At 46.1% G+C, this 20,601-nt stretch overlaps 1 protein-coding gene across 6 annotated transcripts in view; it reads right to left on the bottom strand.

Moving 5' to 3' along the window:
- Positions 1-341: 341 nt before the first annotated feature.
- The window catches only part of LRRC9 (leucine rich repeat containing 9), a 73,157-nt gene continuing 52,897 nt past the window's right edge, over positions 342-20,601 (bottom strand). For 4 of the 6 annotated variants that reach the window (XM_053397073.1, XM_053397386.1, XM_053397217.1 and 1 more), the window contains 7 exons: positions 18,757-18,893; positions 13,702-13,919; positions 12,677-12,745; positions 11,521-11,646; positions 4,081-4,264; positions 2,476-2,658; positions 342-545 (listed from right to left, as the gene is read on the bottom strand). In XM_053397073.1, coding sequence (XP_053253048.1) covers positions 2,504-2,658; positions 4,081-4,264; positions 11,521-11,646; positions 12,677-12,745; positions 13,702-13,919; positions 18,757-18,893 — 889 coding nt within the window. In that variant the 3' untranslated portion in view covers positions 342-545; positions 2,476-2,503. Of the gene's footprint in view, positions 546-2,475; positions 2,659-4,080; positions 4,265-11,520; positions 11,647-12,676; positions 12,795-13,701; positions 13,920-18,756; positions 18,894-20,601 lie in introns of those variants that run through there. The other 2 variants (XM_053397294.1, XR_008331648.1) reach the window with 2 other exon arrangements.

The following is a 20,601-nucleotide window of genomic DNA, read 5'->3' as shown; positions in this document are numbered from 1 at the left end:
CAGGTGAGCATCACCACTCCCATCCAGCCACCGTCTGCTGCTGGTTATTTTCTGACACAGGTGGAAAAGCTGTCTGGGGAGGGAGGCGCTTTTGAGCAGACAAATGAAAGAAAGGGAGAGGGTTAAGCAGTCCCTCTCCCTGCCACTCTTCCAGCTGTTAATGGCCTCCCCGAAGGCTGCTTTGCATTCTGGTTGTTGTTGGTTTTTTATGGGCAGAACTGATTGCACTACCAATAGTCACATGTTAACTGGAGCCTAAGAGTCCCATTTGGTCCAGAGTATCCTACTCAGTCCTGGATTTGGGCGGGGGGGGGGTAAAAATCAGGCATGCTTCATCAACCTTAAGAAACTTAAATCAGTTCATTCATTTGAGTCTCTGATCGAAGATATAAAATGTGGAATTATGGAACAAATTCTCCTGGGGTGTAACTCAAATTGGGAAAGCAAACATCTGGATACAAATGTAAATCAGTGTCAAAACTAGCATTCGTTCCTCTTGCAGCTATTTACAATTTGTTCGATCCGAAAGTGCAACTGCACCGTTTCTGAAAGGAAAAGAAAGGAAGTCAAATGAGAAGGGTTATGTTAATTCAAAACAGGGATGCTACAGGAGTTTCTGTGACACAGGTGATTTTATTTATTTATTTGGTACATGCTATTTGGTACATCTTGTGTAACTGAAGGCAGTGTGTACAAGGCTCTGACCAGGCCCACCTAAACCTCTTTAGCTTATGGAAGATGGCTACATTATGTACCCTCCAATAGAAATAGACAAATCTGTCTTTTTTAAAAGGTAAAGGTAAAGGGACCCCTGACCATTTGGTCCAGTCGTGACCGACTCTGGGGTTGTGGCGCTCATCTCGCTTTATTGGCCGAGGGAGCCGGCGTACAGCTTCCGGGTCATGTGGCCAGCATGACTAAGCCGCTTCTGGCGAACCAGAGCAGCACACGGAAACGCCGTTTACCTTCCTGCCGGAGCGGTACCTATTTATCTACTTGCACTTTGACGTGCTTTTGAACTGCTAGGTTGGCAGGAGCAGGGACCGAGCAACGGGAGCTCACCCCGTCACGGGGATTCGAACCGCTGACCTTCTGATCGGCAAGCCCTAGGCTCTGTGGTTTAACCCACAGCGCCACCCGCGTCCCTGTCTTTTTTTTGGATTCCCTCTATTTCTCATTTTTCTAATCTTAAACTCTGTTCTTCACATTTCCATAACAATCAGTGATTTAAAATGAAATCCTCATGAAAATTCACCAGCATTTTAGTGCAAACTTCTAATAATCACATTTTGGTATGCAGTTTTGTCTAATCTGCACATATAATATACAGAGCAATTACCCCTCATATATTTTTTACACACTGGTTGCTTGGAGAACTCCCATCACAAAATCTGGAGAAATGCAAATTTCAAGGGATAGCTGTTTGAGTTCACATATCGATTTGAGATAAATTAGATAATTTATCATTAAAACTCAAACAAACTAAATTTCTCCCCCATCACAAATCACAGACTACGTCCCAGGATTCCAGAACTGATTGCCTACAAGATCATTCTTGCCATCTACCCATTCAATTTTTACTCTCCCATCTAAGCAACACAACTTAACAACAACAACAAAAATCAACGATGCCAAGGGCCGAATTCACTAAGAATTCACTTCATTCCTATCCCATTTCAGACAATAACTGTTTTCTAATACACCATGCATGGAGGGAAAAGGTGGAACCCAGAGCCACTTTTAACATCTCGTATCAATGATACGATTGCAAAAATATGGAATTGACACAGTGCCAGATCAATGTGGTGGTTAGAGTGCCAGGCCGATCCAGTTTCAAATCGGCACTTAGCCATGGAGTTCATTGGGGCAACCTTTGGCTAGCTGCCCTCTCTCGGTCTTACCAACCTCACAGGGTTGTTGTGAGCCTAAAAGAGGAGGAAAAGAACCACACATATCACACTAAGCCCTTAGAGTAGGACTTGACTGCAACCCCCGTCACCCCTGACCATTGGCCAGGCCGACTGGGGTTGATGGGAGCTGGGAGTCATGCACCATTTGGAGGGCCACAGGCACAGGAGCCTTCTCCCATTAAGCCCCCCAACCCCATAAAATATTTGAGGGAGCTGGCCCCCCTCAAAGTTTAATGGGCATTGCCATTCAGATGGGGTGCATGTGATTGTGGTCCTGTGATTATGTGGACTGTGACATACCTGTCGCCCCGTCGCCCCCCCATATTTTATTCAAGTTGGCACCCCTGGTCACAAGTTAGGCAACCTCAACTTAGGAGGACAGGTGGGAGAAAACCACTAAAACCCAGGCAAAAAATGGAGAGCTCTTGTTGGCTCTTTAGAAGTTTCCTTCCCCTGCTGATACGTGTATTCTGCGTTTGGTCCTTTATTTTCAGCCAGAGAAGTGACATACGGGAGTCTGCAAAACGTAGCTCACACCAAGAGAAAGAGAAAGACAGTCGCATACCTGCACTCTCCTTGCTGGTGTGGCAGGTTTACGTGGTCCGAGAGGGGCCGCTCTGTGGTGCCCCGTGGGCTGGAAGGTTGGCCGAGGCAGCTCTGACTTGCCTGATGGCGACCTCCGCATGGATGCTCCGAGGGTTACACACGCCCTGTGTGGTGTTCTTGGCTTTCTTACCTGAAAGCGGAACTGTAAAATCGGCACTTTTCAAACTTAGGGTCGCCATTGTTTTACACCAGAGGGCAGCAATCTAAGGCCCATGGGCCAGAAGCGGCCCATGAGGGTCGCTTAACCGGCCCATGAACCGCCCCTGAACCAAGCTGCCAACTTGGCAAGTCCCCGTGCGCTGCACTAAACCGTCGTGGTGCAGGGGTGCTCTTCCACAGCTCCAGAAATAGCTTCTGCGCATGCTCAGACACTGGAAATCGCATCTGTGCATGTCTGCAGTGCCAGAAATCGCTTCTGTGCATGTCTGTAGCACCAGAAACCGCTTCTGCGCATGCCCAGATGCCAACAGGGTCTGGGCATGTGCAGATGCGATTTCCATTGTCGCGCTGCGCCGGCCCGGCCTCCAGAGGATCTCCACGGGAGTGATCTGGCCTATGTCCGGTAAGCCTTGCTGACCCCTGTTTTACACCAAGCGAGAGGAGTCAAGTTTATGAAAGGGAAAACAAGGCTGCAGGCAGCTAACGGAACCAGGCTGCTTCTTTGGGTGATTCTGCCTTTAGATGATGTTTGGCTCGGGACTGGTCCCTGGCGCTGGACCTCAGCTTGACCTCGACATTGCAGCGCATCGTTAAAACTGCAGAACTCCCTCCCACAGGAGTCTGGGATGGCCCCCAACTGGGATGGCTTTAAAAGGGCATTAGACAAATTTATGGTAAGGTAAATGTAAATGATCCCTGGACGGTTAAGTCCAGTCAAAGGCGGCTATGGGGTTGCGGCGCTCATCTTGCTTTCAGGCCAAGGGAGCAGGCAATTGTCCACAGACAGCTTTCCGGGTCATGTGGCCAGCAGGACTAAACTGCTACTGGTGCAACTGGACACCGTGATGGAAACCAGAGCACACAGAAACACCGTTTACCTTCCTGCTGCAGTGGTACCTATTTATCTACTTGCACTGGTGTGCTTTCGAACTGCTGAGTTGGCAGGAGCTGGGACAGAGCAATGGGAGCTCACCGGGGAATCGAACCGCCGACTTCCAATCAGCAAGCCCAAGAGGCTCAGTGGTTTAGACCAGCGCGCCACCCATGTCCCTACAAATTCATGGAGGAGAGGGCTATCGATGGCCCTGATGGCAGCAATGCTTCTAAATGCCAGTTGCTGGAAACCACAGTGAGAATTTTTCTTGCGCTCTAATCCTGCTTGAAGGATTCTGGTTGTCCTCTGCAAAAACAGGATGCTGGACTAGATGGTCCATGGGCCTGATCCAGCAGGCTCTTTTCATGTTCTTAAGTTTACCTAGACTCCCCTTGACATTTCTGGGGGTGCTTATGTGTTGGACCAGAGACCTGTAGGGGACCCTGTTGTGCCATCTTCAACCAACCAAGTGGAAGACCTGAGACTTAACCCAGAGAAAAACAAAGAGCATCATGGCCCATTTACGCTCACCTTTGACGGACTCGCTCCCAACCAGCTCATCCACAGAATGAGGGACGATAAAGTCGCCCCCATATAAATAGTTGATACCCGCGTTCAGGTTCACGTTGGCTATCTTCAGGGGACAAGGCTTGGGGAAAGTAGTCTGCAGTAGGGGGAATCCACAGTCTATTGGAGAGTTGGCAAGAGGAAAGACCTACATGGTGAGACATCAGGGGTATTAGTAAGTCTCGTCTCTCAGGCTTGGAAATGCTGCAAAGAAACAGGGAGGGAAAGTTACTTACCCCAACTACTATGTCATGTGGGCCCCCCCAAAGTTAATTGTTCTACCCGGACACTGAGGTCCAGCTCCGAGGGCTTTCTGGCGGCTCCCTCGCTGCGAGAAGCCAAGTTACAGGGAACCAGGCAGAGGGCCTTCTTGGTAGTGGCGCCTGCCCTGTGGAACGCCCTTCCAGCAGATGTCAAAGAGAAGACATCTGAAGGCAGCTCTGTTTAGGGAAGCTTTTAATGTTTGATGAATTACTGTATTTTAATATTTTGTTGGAAGCCGCCCAGAGTGGCTGGGGAAGCCCAGCCAGATGGGCGGGGAATGAATGAATGAATGAATGAATAAATGAATGAATGAATGAATGAATGAATATCATCATCATCATCATCATCATCATCATCATCATCATCATCATCCCCTGGGCTAAAAAGGGTTCCTCAGTCCTGCTCTCATTTCAAAGCAGGATACATTCCCATTCTCCTTAGAAAAATATTCTACTATGTGCTAGACTGCCTTACAATTCAGAAGTTTCCTCCCAGTGTCCAGTCTGAGGCTGTGACAATTTTATTTCTGCTGGTTAGCGCACTCACCCATTTCTCCCAAGCTCTCAGTCCCAAGAGATCTGCCTTGACTCCATTCCCCTCCCTTTCATAATTCAATACAGTACAGCCTGCAAAACTACAATCCCCACCAGGCTTTGCTCCTCTCCTCTCTCACAAGATTCCACCGCCAAGGGTCAAGGGCTACGCGTTTGCCTCAGTGCCCTCTGTAAAAAAAATTTTTTTAAATGCACTTCCCAGCATGTTTCTGCCTTTCCCTATTGGATTTTCCTGCAAAGTTTAGTGGATTATGTTGGCTTTGCTTTAGCACGAGCTGAAGCCTAACTTAGTCATGCTCATTAATGTTAGTGGGTCTACTCTTGAGTAAAACATGGTTGCATTGCCAATCCCCAAGTTTCCATCATGCTCTGCCTTTTTGTGAAAGATCACAGGGTGGAATTAAATGTCACACTACGATGGACATCCCATTTGCGCAAGCATTTTGGCTTGCCAGACGGACCGATTCCCCCTCTTCCCGCACTGTGTGCTGTTTTGCAGGCTCCCCCAGTGTTAACGGAGAAATCTGAGGGCTCCCTTGGACAAAAAACCAAGGACACCAGCCAAGAATACCAGAGCAAAACAGCAGCCAGTAGGCTTGGTCTTTACTGAAGACTGTCACGACAGGACAGGTGGAACAAGATGGAAGCCCCGAACAAAAGAAGACCCCAACTTTTATTAGCTACTAATCGCCCAAGCTACACCCCTAGAACTACATCACAACTACATCATGACTGCATCATTGACACATCACAAAAAGGAGGGGTTGAGGGAGGAGTTGTGGTGGTAACCTGAGTGTCTGGTCACCTGGCCGGTTCCACCTTTCCCCCTCCCCATGAGTACTTTCCAGAGGACAAAGGGGAGTTTGCAGTATCCTGCCCCCAGAGGGAAGAGCTGATCACTGTCCTTTGTCTCCGTCTGTGCTGAATCCACTCCCATATGCAAGTTCTTTGTGACCTTGATGGTCTTCTGAGTGGGACCATCACGGTTGGCATGCCAACTGGGTAGGGCTCCTGTGTTGGTACGCTCAAGGGATTATGGCCGCCCTGGATCAAACCTTCCCCCTTTGATAGTCCATTCTTCATGGAGCAAAATAAAAGTGGAACGGTGTAGATCCGATGTACGGTTGATTTTCTATGAATTTATAACAGAAACATCGCGTATGTCGTGTGTGAGTATGTATGTCGAGTTTGTACAAACTAAATGATTGGGGGTGTTTCCTGCAGCACCAGCACAGGTTTTTTCTTTGGTGGGGAGGAAGGAGGACGAGGCCCCATTGTGCAAATCGAAGTCCTTATGCAGGGCTTTTGCTGATGGGCCTCTTAAAGTGAACCCCCCCTTTAGACCGTGACCAAAAGACCAATGAATTTTAAAATAGTTAAACCCAGTTGAAATACGAACCCTAAAAAACGGACAGGAGATTTGAGAACTGGTGCACCCCCCTCCTCCAGGTGAGCTCCCCCCAGGATCACATATACCGTATTTTTCGCTCTGTAAGATGCACCAGACCACAAGATGCACCTAGTTTTTGGAGGAGGAAAACAAGAAAAAAAATATCCTGAATCTCAGAAGCCAGAACAGCAAGAGGGATCGCTGCGCAGCGAAAGCAGCGATCCCTCTTGCTGTTCTGGCTTCTGGGATAGCTGCACAGCCTGCATTCGCTCCATACGACGCACACACATTTCCCCTTACTTTTTAGGAGGGAAAAAGTGCGTCTTATAGAGCAAAAAATACGGTAGTTAAACCTGGTTGAAATACGAACCCTAAAAAACGGACAGGAGATTTGAGAACTGGTGCATCCCTCTCCCCCAGGTGAGCTCCCCCCAGGATCGCATATAATTCGTTTGCAAATGAGCTGAGTGATATTTCCCCCCAAGGAGGAAGTAGATTGGCCCATTTCTAAACGTCCTCCGCTAATATTTTCTGGGTGCAGCCTCTTCAAGCGGCAAAGAGATGAATGGGATCCTTCTGAGCAGGCGGGGCCCTGTTGCATGCAGCTGGGTGCTGCTCCCCCAGTCCTCCGCAGCTGTTTCCCTCCCAAGGGAAGCAAGGGTGAGACACAAAAATTTTTCATGCTCCCCCTTTCCACTGAGCCGAGCATGACTGGGCACCTACATCTTGCTTCTGGGCCTGAGCCCAAGAAACTACAGGTGCATCCCTTTCTGAAACTGCTGCCAATTTACGCTGATTGTGTTTAACACCAGTGCTTCCTTCTCCGCCTTCGGCTGCAGGGTTTAAAATTTGTTCCCAGTCTTGGCGATACTGTTTTTATGTGCTTCTTAATATTCCTAATTGGCCTCGGCCCAGTATATCTGAAGGAGCGTTTCCACCCCCACCATTCAGCCCAGACACTGAGGTCCAGCGCCGAGGGCCTTCTGGTGGTTCCCTCCCTGTGAGAAGCTAAGTTACAGGGAACCAGGCAGAGGGCCTTCTTGGTAGTGGCGCCCTCCCTGTGGAACGCCCTCCCACCAGATGTCAAAGAGAACAACAACTACCAGACTTTTAGAAGACATCTGAAGGCAGCCCTGTTTAGGGAAGCTTTTAATGTTTGATGTATTACAGTATTTTAATATTTTTGGGAAGCCACCCAGAGTGGCTGGGGAAGCCCAGCCAGATGGGCGGGGTATAAATAAATTATTATTATTATTATTATTATTATTATTATTATTATTATTATTATTCCACACAGAAGCACGGCCTGCCGTGACTCATAGAGGTAGGGCTGAAGGAATGAGGAAAATACAACAGGCCCCGTAGAATCGGACGGGGGGGGAACCCCCCGTCTACAGAACCTTGGTTCGTGAATGGCTTAGTTGTCGAGCAAATCGGCTCCCGGACTCCGCAAACCCGGAAGTAAGTGTTCCGGTTTGCGAACATTTTTTGGAAGCCAAACGTCCGTTTCTGTTATGTTCTAAAGTTCTCACCCTGGGCCAGCAGGGGGATACTGTAGATAGTTATGCAAATAAGGGATCGAAAGTGACATTCAGTGATTGGATAGTTTTAGAAAGTTGTTACAGTTACGTTGTAGTGGAGCTCTATATAAGCAGGCTGGCTGAACCCTTCAGTTCAGTGCTGTCCTGGCCTGTGAATAAACAAGAGCTGTTTGAAGAATTGCTGTGTCGTCTGATATGTTCACCCACAACTTAACAGTTTCGGCTGTCGGCGTTGTTTCCGGGGCCAATCAGAAGCCGCTGGATTTCGAACGCTTTGGAAGTTGAATGGACTTCCAGAACGGATTGAGTTCGAGAACCAAGGTACTACCATACCTGCTAGGACTTCAGCCCAAAGCTTGAATTGGATATGCACTTGGCAATATCTTGCAGGCAGGCAAAGTTTGCAGGAGGTAGAGCAAGACCGACATTCTCCCGCATGACGTCACCATGTCCCGCCCCGTTTTACCAGCCCATCTTTGCTTCTCCAAGGGATGCCATAAACTAGGGGTGTCTCCAACTTATAAAGTAGTCAGGCAGGTCCAGGAAATGCATTCGGCAGTAAAAATGTGCCATCAGGGAAAGATGGCAATCAAGGCCTGCCGTACCAGTGGATTGATTCAGGGGATTTTGTACGTTATTTGGTTCATCATTATAGCGTCTTTACCCTCATGTAGGGGTTGGGATGGGGGCTAATGTTTTGGTTTTCTGCTTCCATTTCCAAAATGTTTCCGGAGCACCTTGGAAGAAAACAAGGTGCTAATTAAGATGCTTTCTCCCGTGCGAAATTCCCTGTGACATTTAACACCAAAAACGTATTTTTCAAAGAGAAACGACAGAAGATCTTGCTTCTCAACTTTCTAACAAGCACTTAGGAAAGAGCAGCTTTGATGTCGCGAAGGAAACCGAGAAATCGTTTGTTGTTCCACTTCGGTGGCCTAATGAGATAATGCCTCAGTTCTGTTCTAGCTAACGAGGCAGAGCATCTTCACTGAAGCTTTCTGAAAAACCCAGAAATCTCTCTCTCCTAAGAGAGACGAGGCCTTAGCACTCTTTCGGCAGCTGCACTAATACGGCCATGTTTTTTATTTTTAAGTGATGTCCAACGTATAAAAAGCATAGGTCAGTTTGGAAATAAAGGCATTTACAACGTGCTGCAATCCGCTTCACAGCACTTAGAAGCCTTGTATACAAAGCACCACATCTTCAAGCAGCAAAACACACACACACACGCACCAGTGTTCATTTTTGCAAGGCAGCCCGCTGAGCTCTTGGCTCTACAAAGAGGCAGGCACTACTTCTGATACTGTAAACATGGCAAAGATGTCGCCTAATGTGTTTGTCGGACTGGGGCTTGGGGCATCATAAACTGAGCGAGTTTTCACGCAGACTAGAGCAGCCTTCACCAACCGGGTGCCCTCCTGATGTTCTGGACTGCAACTCCCATCAGCTCCAGCCAGATTTGGGAGTTGTGGTTGAAAACATTGAGAGGACCAGGTTGACGAAAGCTGGGCTAGAGACTGTGGGTGGACACTCCTAAATTACACCCCTAAATTTTGAAAGGCTACCAATAGTGTTGTAGTCAAATTAAAGGTAAAAGTAAAGGTAACACTGACCATTAGGTCCAGTCGTGACCAACTCTGGGGTTGCAGTGCTCATCTCGCTTTATTGGCCGAGGGAGCCCGCGTACAGCTTCCAGGTCATGTGGCCAGCAGGACTAAGCCTCTTCTCGCGAACCAGAGCAGCGCACGGAAATGCCGTTTACCTTCCCGCCGGAGCGGTACCTGTTTATCTATTTGCACTTTGACATGCTTTCGAACTGCTAGGTTGGCAGGAGCAGGGACCGAGCAACGGGAGCTCACCCCGTCACAGGGATCTGAACCACCGACCTTCTGATCGGCAAGTCCTAGGCTCTGTGGATTAACCCACAGCACCACCCGCATCCCTGTAGTCAAACATGTATTGCGGAATGGTACTCCTCCTACAAAGGAATGCTAGAATCACAGAACTGTGGAGTTGGAAAGGACCTGAAGGCTTATCTAGTCCAATCCTGTGCAATGAAGGAAGAAGGGTGTAAGGCCATTAAGCTCAGAGTCTAAAATAAGGGTGGGAGCCTGTGGTCGTGCAGGTGTCAATGGGCTCCAAGTCCTACCCCCAACCCCCAGCCAGCACGGTCAATGCACAGGGGTAACATGATGGGGGTTGTAGCTCAACACCATCTGCAAGGCCACAGGTTCCCCATCGCTGGTCTGAAATTAACTGCTTGCATATATACAACTTGTGTACACACACACGCATACCCATAGAAGCTCTGGAAGCACGTTGCAGCGTACTCAGGGACTGACAGTGTAATTATATTGCATGCACTTCCTGATGCACGTATTGGAATCACAACAGCTTAAAAATCTGGTGTGGTCTTGTTTACGTTACACAAGCGTACAAACCTCCCGCAGGCAAGTGTGAGGATTTGACCTTACACCGAAATAGGCAAGGAGAAGTTTGTATCGCACATTGTTCAGTCTTACCTCTCAAAGCCTCACTCGATTGATTGCATAAACCAGTCCGCCATCCTCCTTCATCCCTCCTTTGCCATCCTCCTTCATTCTCCTTCTTCCGAACCCCGTCCTTTGCCCAGCCACATTCAATTCATCCTCCCAAAATCTCTGCCAGAAGTCACTTCTTGGCTGTAGCCATCTATATGTCAAGGAAGGTCGATGTATGGAAGTGAGAGCTGGACCATAAAGAAGGCTGATCGCCCAAGGACTGATGCTTTTGAATTATGGTGCTGGAGGAGACTCTTGAGAGTCCCATGGACTGCAAGAAGATCAAACCTATCCATTCTTAAGGAAACCAGCCCTGAGGGCTCACTGGAAGGACAGATCCTGAAGCTGAGGCTCCAATACTTTGGCCACCTCATGAGAAGAGAAGACTCCTTGGAAAAGACCCTGATGTTGGGAAAGATGGAGGGCACAAGGAGAAGGGGATGACAGAGGACGAGATGGTTGGACAGTGTTCTCGAAGCTACGAACATGAGTCTGACCAAACTGCAGGAGGCAGTGGAAGACAGGAGTGCCTGGCGTGCTCTGGTTCATGGGGTCACGAAGAGTCGGACACGACTAAACGACAACAACAAGGTTGGTGGGGACTAATTTGAATGTCCTCCGATAACGAGGGTGGCAGCGGGGATGGTTCACCCAGAATAAAAAGTGAATCGCAAGCATTCGTTCAATGTCATTTGGTGCTGCAGGAAGGTGGTTTTTTAAAAGAAGAAATAAAGAGAGGAATGAACTGACTTTGCAAGCCCCGTCAGAAAGTGTTATATTGGTTCTTTGGGTGCACAAGGATTATCATTCCGGACAGGTAACAGGACCCAGGGAGGGGGTGGTATGTGCCACTTTGGGACTTGACAGTAGCTCAAGGTAGCTGTGCCACTGTGTGGAACTAAAGAGCCCTCGTTACTGAACTGTCATGGATACCAGTACCCAAACATGGCTGCCCCTGAATGTGACTCAAAAACATGCTGAATTTTTAAACAGGATGGAAGAGGAAAAGAAGACACCAAAGGCCATTTCTGAGTTGATAGACTCACATCTGCCTCGGTCCTCCCCAAAACGGTAAGAGGCCTAAGCAGATCTTAATTATAATAATTGTGCTTTACTTGCTGTTCTAGCAAATGGACTTCAGCCCTTGCCCTCTCTTCTGGAGTGACTGTTACTCCATCCAGCACCTGAAGGTTAGGTAAGTGGAATACGAGGAGCGGGCGGTGGCAAATCTTGCGGGACACCTGGGATGTGGAGAGAAAAGAGACAATGGTGAAACCCAGGTGTTAAATCAAGTGGATTTTGCTCACATCCCTTCCAGAGTTTCAGGTTCAGGTTTAGGCCATACAGTTAGCTAGCAGATGTAACACAACACAGTGAAGACAGATGTAACATACTTAACAGTAAGCACCCATGGAGGGAAGAAATCTTGCTTCTAAACTTGCCATATGCACACGCATATGTCCAAGACAAACTCTGGATCTGCTTTCAGCCTTGTCCCTCCCATTGTGCTTTCTGAAAGGCATCATTTTAGAAGAGGCACATATACAATTTAATGACTACTGTCTTGCACTCAAAACATTTCCAGGCTTTCTCATGGATATAAAGGTAAAGGTAAAGGGACCCCTGACCGTTAGGTCCAGTCGTGACCGACTCTGGGGTTGCGGCGCTCATCTCGCTTTATTGGCCGAGGGAGCTGGCGTTTGTCCGCAGACAGCTTCCGGGTCATGTGGCCAGCATGACTAAGCTGCTTCTGGCGAACCAGAGCAGCGCACGGAAACGCCGTTTACCTTCCCGCTAGAGCGGTACCTATTTATCTACTTGCACTTTGTGCTTTCGAACTGCTAGGTTGGCAGGAGCTGGGACTGAACAACGGGCGCTCACCCCGTTGTGGGGATTTGAACCGCCGACCTTCTGATCGGCAAGTCCCAGGCTCTGTGGTTTAACCCACAGCGCCACCTGTGTCCCCCTCTCATGGATATATTTACTATCAAATGGTATATGACCTGTTTGGGGATACCAAAACACACACACAAAAAACACTGTACTTAACATCATGAAAATGAGTCCTGAATATTCCAGAATGAGATCACAGAATCACGGAACTGTAGAGTTGGGGTCATCTAGTCCAACCCCCTGCAACGCAGGTATCACAACTAAATAATGTCAGGCCTCTTTGCGAGCACTTCAGTCTTAAGGCAGCATCCTGCGAAGCACTTACTAAATAGATTGTGCATAGTTAATGAGATGAAGGTAAACCTCAGCTTTACTCACCGGATTTCCATATATCGAGAGCTCTTTAATGCATGGAAGACAATCGAGCTTTTCAAGTTCTGACAACTCCTGTCCCAAGATTAAAAAAGGTTGTATTCAAGAGCCATTGAAAGCTTTCCTGCGGAATGCAAGCACTGACAGTCTTATGCAGGAATCTTCATACAGCTTTGCTATGGAGTCCTTCAGGGATCACTTTGGGCAGGAATGGGGAGCCTGTTCCCCTCCAACTATTGGAGGACTGCAACTGCCACCAGCCCTAGCCAGCCTGGGGAATGGCCAGGGATGATGGGACTAGTGGTCCAAATTCTGGAGGACTGCAGATTTCCCAGTCATATTCCAGTCTATTCAAATCATGACCGCTAATTCCCAGTTGACCATTTGTTGGCTCAATTGTTTCTTGAGCGATCCTAAGAGATAGCGGCACAAGATCCATTGCAATTAGGGATGGGGCAGAAATTTATTCCAGTCCCCATTCAAAGGCAAGCCTACCTAATTCGCCCTTCCCAAAACAGTGAGTCAATCGAAACACAACCATCCTTTCAAATCTGCACTTCTCCAGATTTTTGCAGTTCTCCAGCCAAGCGTACCAGATAAAATGCATATACCAAGGTAAAGTATGCAATCAAATGCTCACATAACACAGAAGCATGCATTGCATTGGGGAAAATTCATTTGCAAAAAATGTGTGTTCTAGCCAAAGCTGGATACAAATCATTAGGAGGAATTTGCTGATAAATCTTCAAGAGGGTTTTTTAAAACAAGAATTTGCAAACTGATGCGGAAATTGAAGAACTGCATTTTGGAAAAATGAGAAATGGAGAGAAACCAAAATGGATAGATTTTCTCTTTCCTAATTGTAACGGCCAAAGACAAGCTGAGTGCAGAATTCAGCACTGGAACCTTTTGCATCCAGCCCTTCCCCAAGTTGGTGCCCCCCAGCTGTTTCGGACTGCAGCTCCTACACATCTGGAGGGCACCAGGTTGGGGGAGGCTTGCTCCGCTCTCTCCCACCAGAGCCACCGTACCTGAATTCTGTTGAGGCCAAGGAAAAGCTTCTGCAGCTTCACCAAGCAATGCAAATTGTTCAGTTCTCTCAGGCGGTTCTCCTCCAGGTGAAGCGCCACCAGGGAGCTCTGCTTAGCAAACGAATTCTCATGGATTGCTTTGAGTCGGTTATGATCCAGCACCAATTCCTGTAGAAGCTGCAGGCCGTCAAGCCCCTCAATCTGGCTGATCTCGTTGCCTGCAATGGAAAGAGCAAAGGATGTGGGGTGGAACAAAAGCAGTCAAGTACAACACTTCCTGTTTGCCCAGAGTGGACACACAGGGGGATGTTACTCCAGTCTGGAAGACTTCCTGTCACACCTGGTCTGGAGCATCCTCCCCCTGCGTGTGACCCGGTAGATGGGCGTGACCCTGGGAGACCCTGTAAAAAGGGCCAGTCACGCAGCTATCCTCCTCTTGCTCTGTTGACTTCTTCAACTCTTGATGTATTTTGCTGTCTGCTGGCTCTCAGCCAGCAGCACATGGGCTCATATCCCTACATGGGATGAACCCAATCCCTTTTCTGTAACTACAAGCTAAAGCCTGCCTTCAGGGAACCTACTGTGGCTATAAACTTCTTGTTATACTTTTAAAGAAGACTGTTGTGTCTTTGTTCTTTTGAAGAGGGAACAAAGGGGATTTATCAGGATCAAACCCAATCTGGACAAGCCAGGCTGGATTGCTTAAGTTAAAATTTACCTACGAAAGAGGACTTTTTATTTTTAGCGTATTTTTCCCTCTATAACACGCAGATTTTTTCTCCTAAAAAGGAAGGGGAAATGTCTGTGCATTTCCCCTGAGAGAGAGAGAGAGAGATGGCTGGCTTGGGTGGGGGGAAACTTTTGCCTTTCTTTCCTCCCTCCCGTTAAATCCCTCTCCTGCATTCTTAGCCAGCTGCTTCTCTGCACACCCCTCTCATGTCCCTTCTTTGTTTTTCCTTCGCTCCCCACTTAAAATGTGGTTACAAAGCATGGATCCTCAGGATCTTTGCATTGGGTCACCCCAAATTCACCATCAGATCACATAGCATGTCCATGGCTACAGCCTGCCCCCCCAAAATCACGCACCCACTGTTGCCTGGAGCTGCAATGGTGCAAAAACGTGGTTACAAAGCATGGATCCACAGGAATTCTCTTTTTTTTTTTAAAATATTTTTATTAAACAATTTTTATAGCCACACAAACAAAACATAACAATGACAAATACATAAACAAACAAAAACAGAAACAAAACAAAAAACAAGTACCATTTCATATCCTAATTTCTTAAACCTTTCTTTCTCGACTTCCTCATGCCTCCCATTTCTGTATTCCAAATTCTAATCAATTACTCAGCAAATCTTCCCTTATTTTACCTTAAATTTAAGCTAATCTTCCTTATTCTCCTTGTCTTAACCATTACTAATAGTAACCATTTACTTTCCAATCCAACATCATTCTAACTTTCATTAATTTTGTAATATTTCTTTAAATAATCCTTAAACTTTTTCCATTCTTCTTCCGCTGCTTCTCTTCCCTGGTTTCGGATTCTGCTCGTCATTTCTGCCAAACCCATGTAGTCAATCACCTTCATCTGCCATTCTTCCAGTGTGGGTAGTTCCTGTGTCTTCCAGTACTTTGCAATAAGTATTCTAGCTGCTGTTGTAGCATACATAAAGAAAGTTATATCCGTCTTTAACACCCCTTGGCCGACAATGCCCAAGAGAAAGGCCTCTGGTTTCTTAGGGAAGGTATATTTAAATACCTTTTTAAGTTCGTTATAGATCATTTCCCAGAATGCCTTAATCTTCGGGCACGTCCACCAAAGGTGAAAAAATGTACCTTCCTTTTCTTTACATTTCCAACATTTATTATCAGGCAAGTGGTAAATCTTTGCAAGCTTGACTGGGGTTATGTACCACCTGTAAATCATTTTCATAATATTTTCTCTTAAGGCATTACATGCCGTGAATTTCATCCCGGTGGTCCACAACTTTTCCCAATCAGCAAACAAAATATTATGACCAATGTCCTGAGCCCATTTAATCATAGTTGATTTAACCGTTTCATCTTGTGTATTCCATTTCAGCAGCAAATTGTACATTTTTGACAAATTCTTAGTACTGGATTCTAACAATTCAGTCTCCAATTTTGATTTTTCCACCTGGAAGCCAATTTTACTGTCCAATTTAAACACTTCATTTATTTGGTGATAGTGCAACCAATCTCTCACCTTCCCTTTTAATTTCTCAAAACTCTGCAATCTCAGTTTGTCCCCTTCCTTTTCCAGAATTTCCCAATATCTTGGCCACTTCGACTCCATATTTAACTTTTTAACTGCCTTAGCTTCCATTGGCGACAACCACCTTGGGGTTTTGTTTTCCAGCAAATCTTTATATCTGACCCAGACATTTAATAGTGCTTTTCTGACAATATGGTTTTTAAAACTTTTATGTGTCATACCACAAATATGCATGCCACCCAAAAATATTGTTAAAACCTTCCAAATCCAAAATGTCTGTGTTTTCAAGAAGCAGCCAATCTTTTAGCCAGCAGAAAGCTGCCGCTTCATAGTACAGTTTAAAGTCTGGCAGGGCAAACCCCCCTCTTTCCTTTGAATCCGTTAATATCTTAAATTTAATTCTGGGCTTCTTGCCCTGCCAGACAAATTTAGATATGTCTTTCTGCCACTTCTTGAAACAGTCCATTTTATCCATTATTTGTAATGCTTGGAACAAGAACAACATTCTTGGCAATACATTCATTTTTATAACTGCAATTCGACCTAACAAGGAAAGCTTCAAGTTTGACCAAATCTCCAAATCTTTTTTCACTTCTGTCCAAGTTTTTTCATAATTGTCTTTAAATAGGTTCACATTCTTAGCTGTCATATTTATACCCAAGTATTTCACTTTTTTAACCACAGTCAACCCCGTCTCATTCTGAAACCTTTCTTTTTCAACCTGTGTTAAATTTTTCTCCAATACCTTAGTCTTTAACTTATTCAATTTAAATCCTGCCATTTGACCAAACTCTTGAATTATTTCCAAAACTCTTTTCGTGCTAGCTTCTGGCTCTTGTAATGTAAGTACTAGGTCATCTGCAAATGCTCTCAGTTTGTATTGTTTAGCTCCGACCTGGATCCCTTTAACCAACTGGTCCCTCCTAATCATATTAAGCAAAACCTCCAGGACCGATATAAAAAGTAGTGGGGAGATAGGACACCCCTGACGTGTCCCTTTTTCAATCTTGAACTCTTCTGTAACCACATTATTTACAATTAATTTTGCTTTCTGTTCAGAGTATATTGCACCTATACCGTTTTCAAACCCTTGGCCTACCCCCATCCCTCGGAGGTTCCTCAACATAAAACTCCAAGATATATTGTCAAAGGCTTTCTCGGCATCCACAAATATCAAAACAGCCTTAGTGTTTATATTCACTTCCAACTTCTCCAAAATGTCAATTATATTCCTTACGTTGTCCGACAAATGCCTTTTCGGGAGAAAGCCCGCTTGGTCCCCATGAATCTCCTCCATCAAAACTCTTTTCAATCTCTTTGCTAAAATATCAGCAAAGATTTTGTAATCCACATTTAGTAACGAGATGGGTCGGTAGTTCTTAAGTTGGGTCTTTTCAGTCTCTGTCTTTGGTATAAGTGTAATGTAGGCCTCCCTCCACGTATCGGGTGCCTTCCTCCCCTCCATGATCTCATTGCAGACTTCCTTCAAAGGTTGTATCAACCCTTCCTTCAAAACTTTGTAATATTTGGAAGTCAGTCCGTCCGGTCCAGGTGATTTGCCCAACGTCATACTTTGAATGGCATCTTCTATTTCCTGTGCTGATATCTCCTGGTTCAAAATTGTCTTACTTTCCTGCGAAATCTTTTTCAGCCCATTTTTCTCGAGGAATTGTTGTATGTCCATTTCTTTCTGCGGCCCTTGTGTATACAGTTGTCTAAAGTAGCTCTGAAAACAGTTCCTAATTTCCACTGGGTTGCATATGTTCTTTCCCTCCACTTCTATATTTGTTACCGTGTTGAGTTTTTGTCTCTTCTTTATTTGCCAAGCCAATAACTTGCCACATTTATCAGCAGATTCAAAAGTCTTTTGTCTCATTTGTTTAATTTTCCATTCTATTTCTTGGTTCATCAGTTCCATGTATTGTGTTTGATACAATTTAATTTCTCTTAAAATCTCTTGCGATTTTGGCTTCAATCTTAATTTCCTTTCCCCTTCTTTTATCTTTTCCAATATTTTCTCTTTCCTCTCATTTTGCTTTCTTTTCTTTAATGTATTTTGTTGTATCAAAAACCCTCTCATCACGGCTTTACTTGCGTCCCATACTATTCTTTTTTCTACTTTAGGAATTCTCAGGATTTTTGCATTGGGTCACCCCAAATTCACCATCAGATCACATGTCTGTGGCCACAGCATGAAGCACAAAAATGATACATCCACTGTTTCATTCAGAATGTTTTTTCCCTTGTTTTCCTCCTCTAAAAACGATGTGCGTGTTATGGTCAGGTGCGTGTTATAGAGCAAAAAATACGGTATTTAGTTTGTTTTTTATTGTAATGTATTATGAAAAGTCTTAATAAAACCTTATAAAATACAACAGACACAGAAACACACATATGCACAGTGCTATTTTTCTAGAAAAAGAGGTGCCGGAACTCACTACAAACCCTTGTTCTCTTACAATGGCAATGGCGCCTACCTGAGAGGTGCTGGAACTGAGTTCCGGTGAGTTGTGGCTGGGAAAAAGCCCTGTATATATAAACACATAGACACACACAAAACCCCACAGATCAACTGGTCTACCTCTGGCCTTGTTTAGAAGTCTGCAGTGGCTTCTGGGAAGCGAATGGATAACATTTAGTTGGGGACTATATATACTACAAGCTGAGTCTGCAACCAAATGTTGCTGTGCTCCAACTCAGGGTTCCAGCCCACCCCCCAGACCTCCTTACCAACCTCTCTTCCATCTCCCCTCCCCCCCAAAAAGGTATCGTGTGAACACGTGATAATGACTGTTTATACTACTGTTGTTACTTACCCTGTAGGAACAGAAACTTCAGGTTTTTTAGCCTGCTAATCTGCAGCGAGGCCAAACTGGCAATCCCATTGTAGCCCAGGTGGAGAACTTCTAAGCTCTCCATGATCGGAGGCAAGCTTTCATTGGCTCCCACGTCCCTGAAACAACAAGGGGACAGAGCTCAGCCGCCGACTGCCAAGAAAGAAATTTACATACCACTTCCCCCCACCCCAATGCACAGAGTTTTGCTAGAGCTTTGAAGCAGGGCTGGGCGAGGACACCCCGCTGCTGTTAAAACAGCGGAGCTGGAATCCCCACCATAGACTTGGGGCATTAACATGGAAATCCACTCTTCCCCCAGCAAAATGCCTGACAGGAGGAAAAGTGGAGCAGCTGGAAACCGCTGTTTGCTTCTGTTTAGTAAAAGTTTCATGACGACCCCTTGGCAACAGCCCTTTGCTGCCAGGGCAAAGTGGAGCAAGACATCAGAATGCAATACTTCTGCCGCTCTGCATAGGAAAAGTCAGGGCTCGGCCAAATGGAGGTTACTTCTGAGGTTTCGGCACACTTCCTCTTTACGGGTCGGGCATGCCAGGTTAAGTTAACTGAGGTCCAGCGCTGAGGGCCTTCTGGCGGTTCCCTCGCTGTGTTACAGGGAACCAGGGGGCTTTTACAGGGAGCCAAGTTACAGGGAACCAGGCAGAGGGCCTTCTTGGTAGTGGCACCCTCCCTGTGGAATGCCCTCCCACCAGATGTCAAAGAGAAAAATAACTACCAAACTTTTAGAAGACATCTGAAGGCAGCCCTGTTTAGGGACGCTTTTAATGTTTAATAGGTTATTGTATTTTAGTGTTTTGTTAGAAGCCGCCCAGAGTGGCTGGGCAAACTCAGCCAGATGGGCAGGGTATAAATAATAAATTTTTTATTATTATTATTATTATTATTATTATTATTATTATTATTATTACACAGCAGCGCACCCAGGGGAGTGTTCCTGGGTGCATTATCAGCAGGAAGCTTCAGCCATTCCTAGCCCCTTGACAGGCCTACCTGGAGAATGCGCGTTTGTGTGCAAACTCACTGGTCATCTTCCTACATCGCATTTTTAGGTGTTACAAAAGTTGGGTGCCAACCCTGCTCTCTGCCAAGTGGTGGCAAGAGACTATGAGGTTCCAGGCACTCACTCAGGGGTTTTTTTCCTTTGGGGAACTGAAGATGTAGCGGGGACTGTCACAGCTTTAAGCAATATGGTTTATTCGCCCATTTACACCTTCAGTCTGCTTGGAAGGAGTCCAAATCACGCCCCTTAAGAGGTGCCACCTGAGGCGGCTGCCTCATCCTGCCTCACGGGCGGACTGTCTGTGCTCTGAAGCACAAAGAGCAAACACTTCCGATGGCCATCACTATGAGAATACTCATACACAGAAGAGACCTGAGATGATTACTGAAAGTAGGCTGAAAGGGAGGACTTAATTGCCTTAAGAAGGAAAGGTCGTACTGATACCCCGCGAATCAGACAGTGGAATTAAGCAGTTTTTAATTAACTAAAGGGTTCAAGGACTTAATACCCCGACTGATAAGCCTGATTAAGGTCTTTCGGAGATATCAGACCTGCAAAACCCACGCATATCTTTTGCCAGATGTTTCTGAGAAAAGCACAAAAGCTTCACTGTACACCTGGACCAAACAGACCCAGGAGAAGGCTGGACAAAGCAGTCTGATTTTCATAGATTAAGCAGATATAAGGGGCTCACGCGTCTGGAACAAAAGGCCGAGATGCAAGAGAGATTCCATTTGTTTTCTCTTCATGCCTCCGCCAGGAACTTGTCCACAGTATCTCAAGGCCTTCGTTTACCAGTCTGGGTC

This window comes from Podarcis raffonei, chromosome 1 (genome assembly GCF_027172205.1).
Source record: "Podarcis raffonei isolate rPodRaf1 chromosome 1, rPodRaf1.pri, whole genome shotgun sequence".
Lineage (NCBI taxonomy): Eukaryota > Metazoa > Chordata > Lepidosauria > Squamata > Lacertidae > Podarcis > Podarcis raffonei.
Note: the sequence above shows the minus strand (reverse complement) of the source record. Positions and strands in the feature narration are given on the sequence as shown.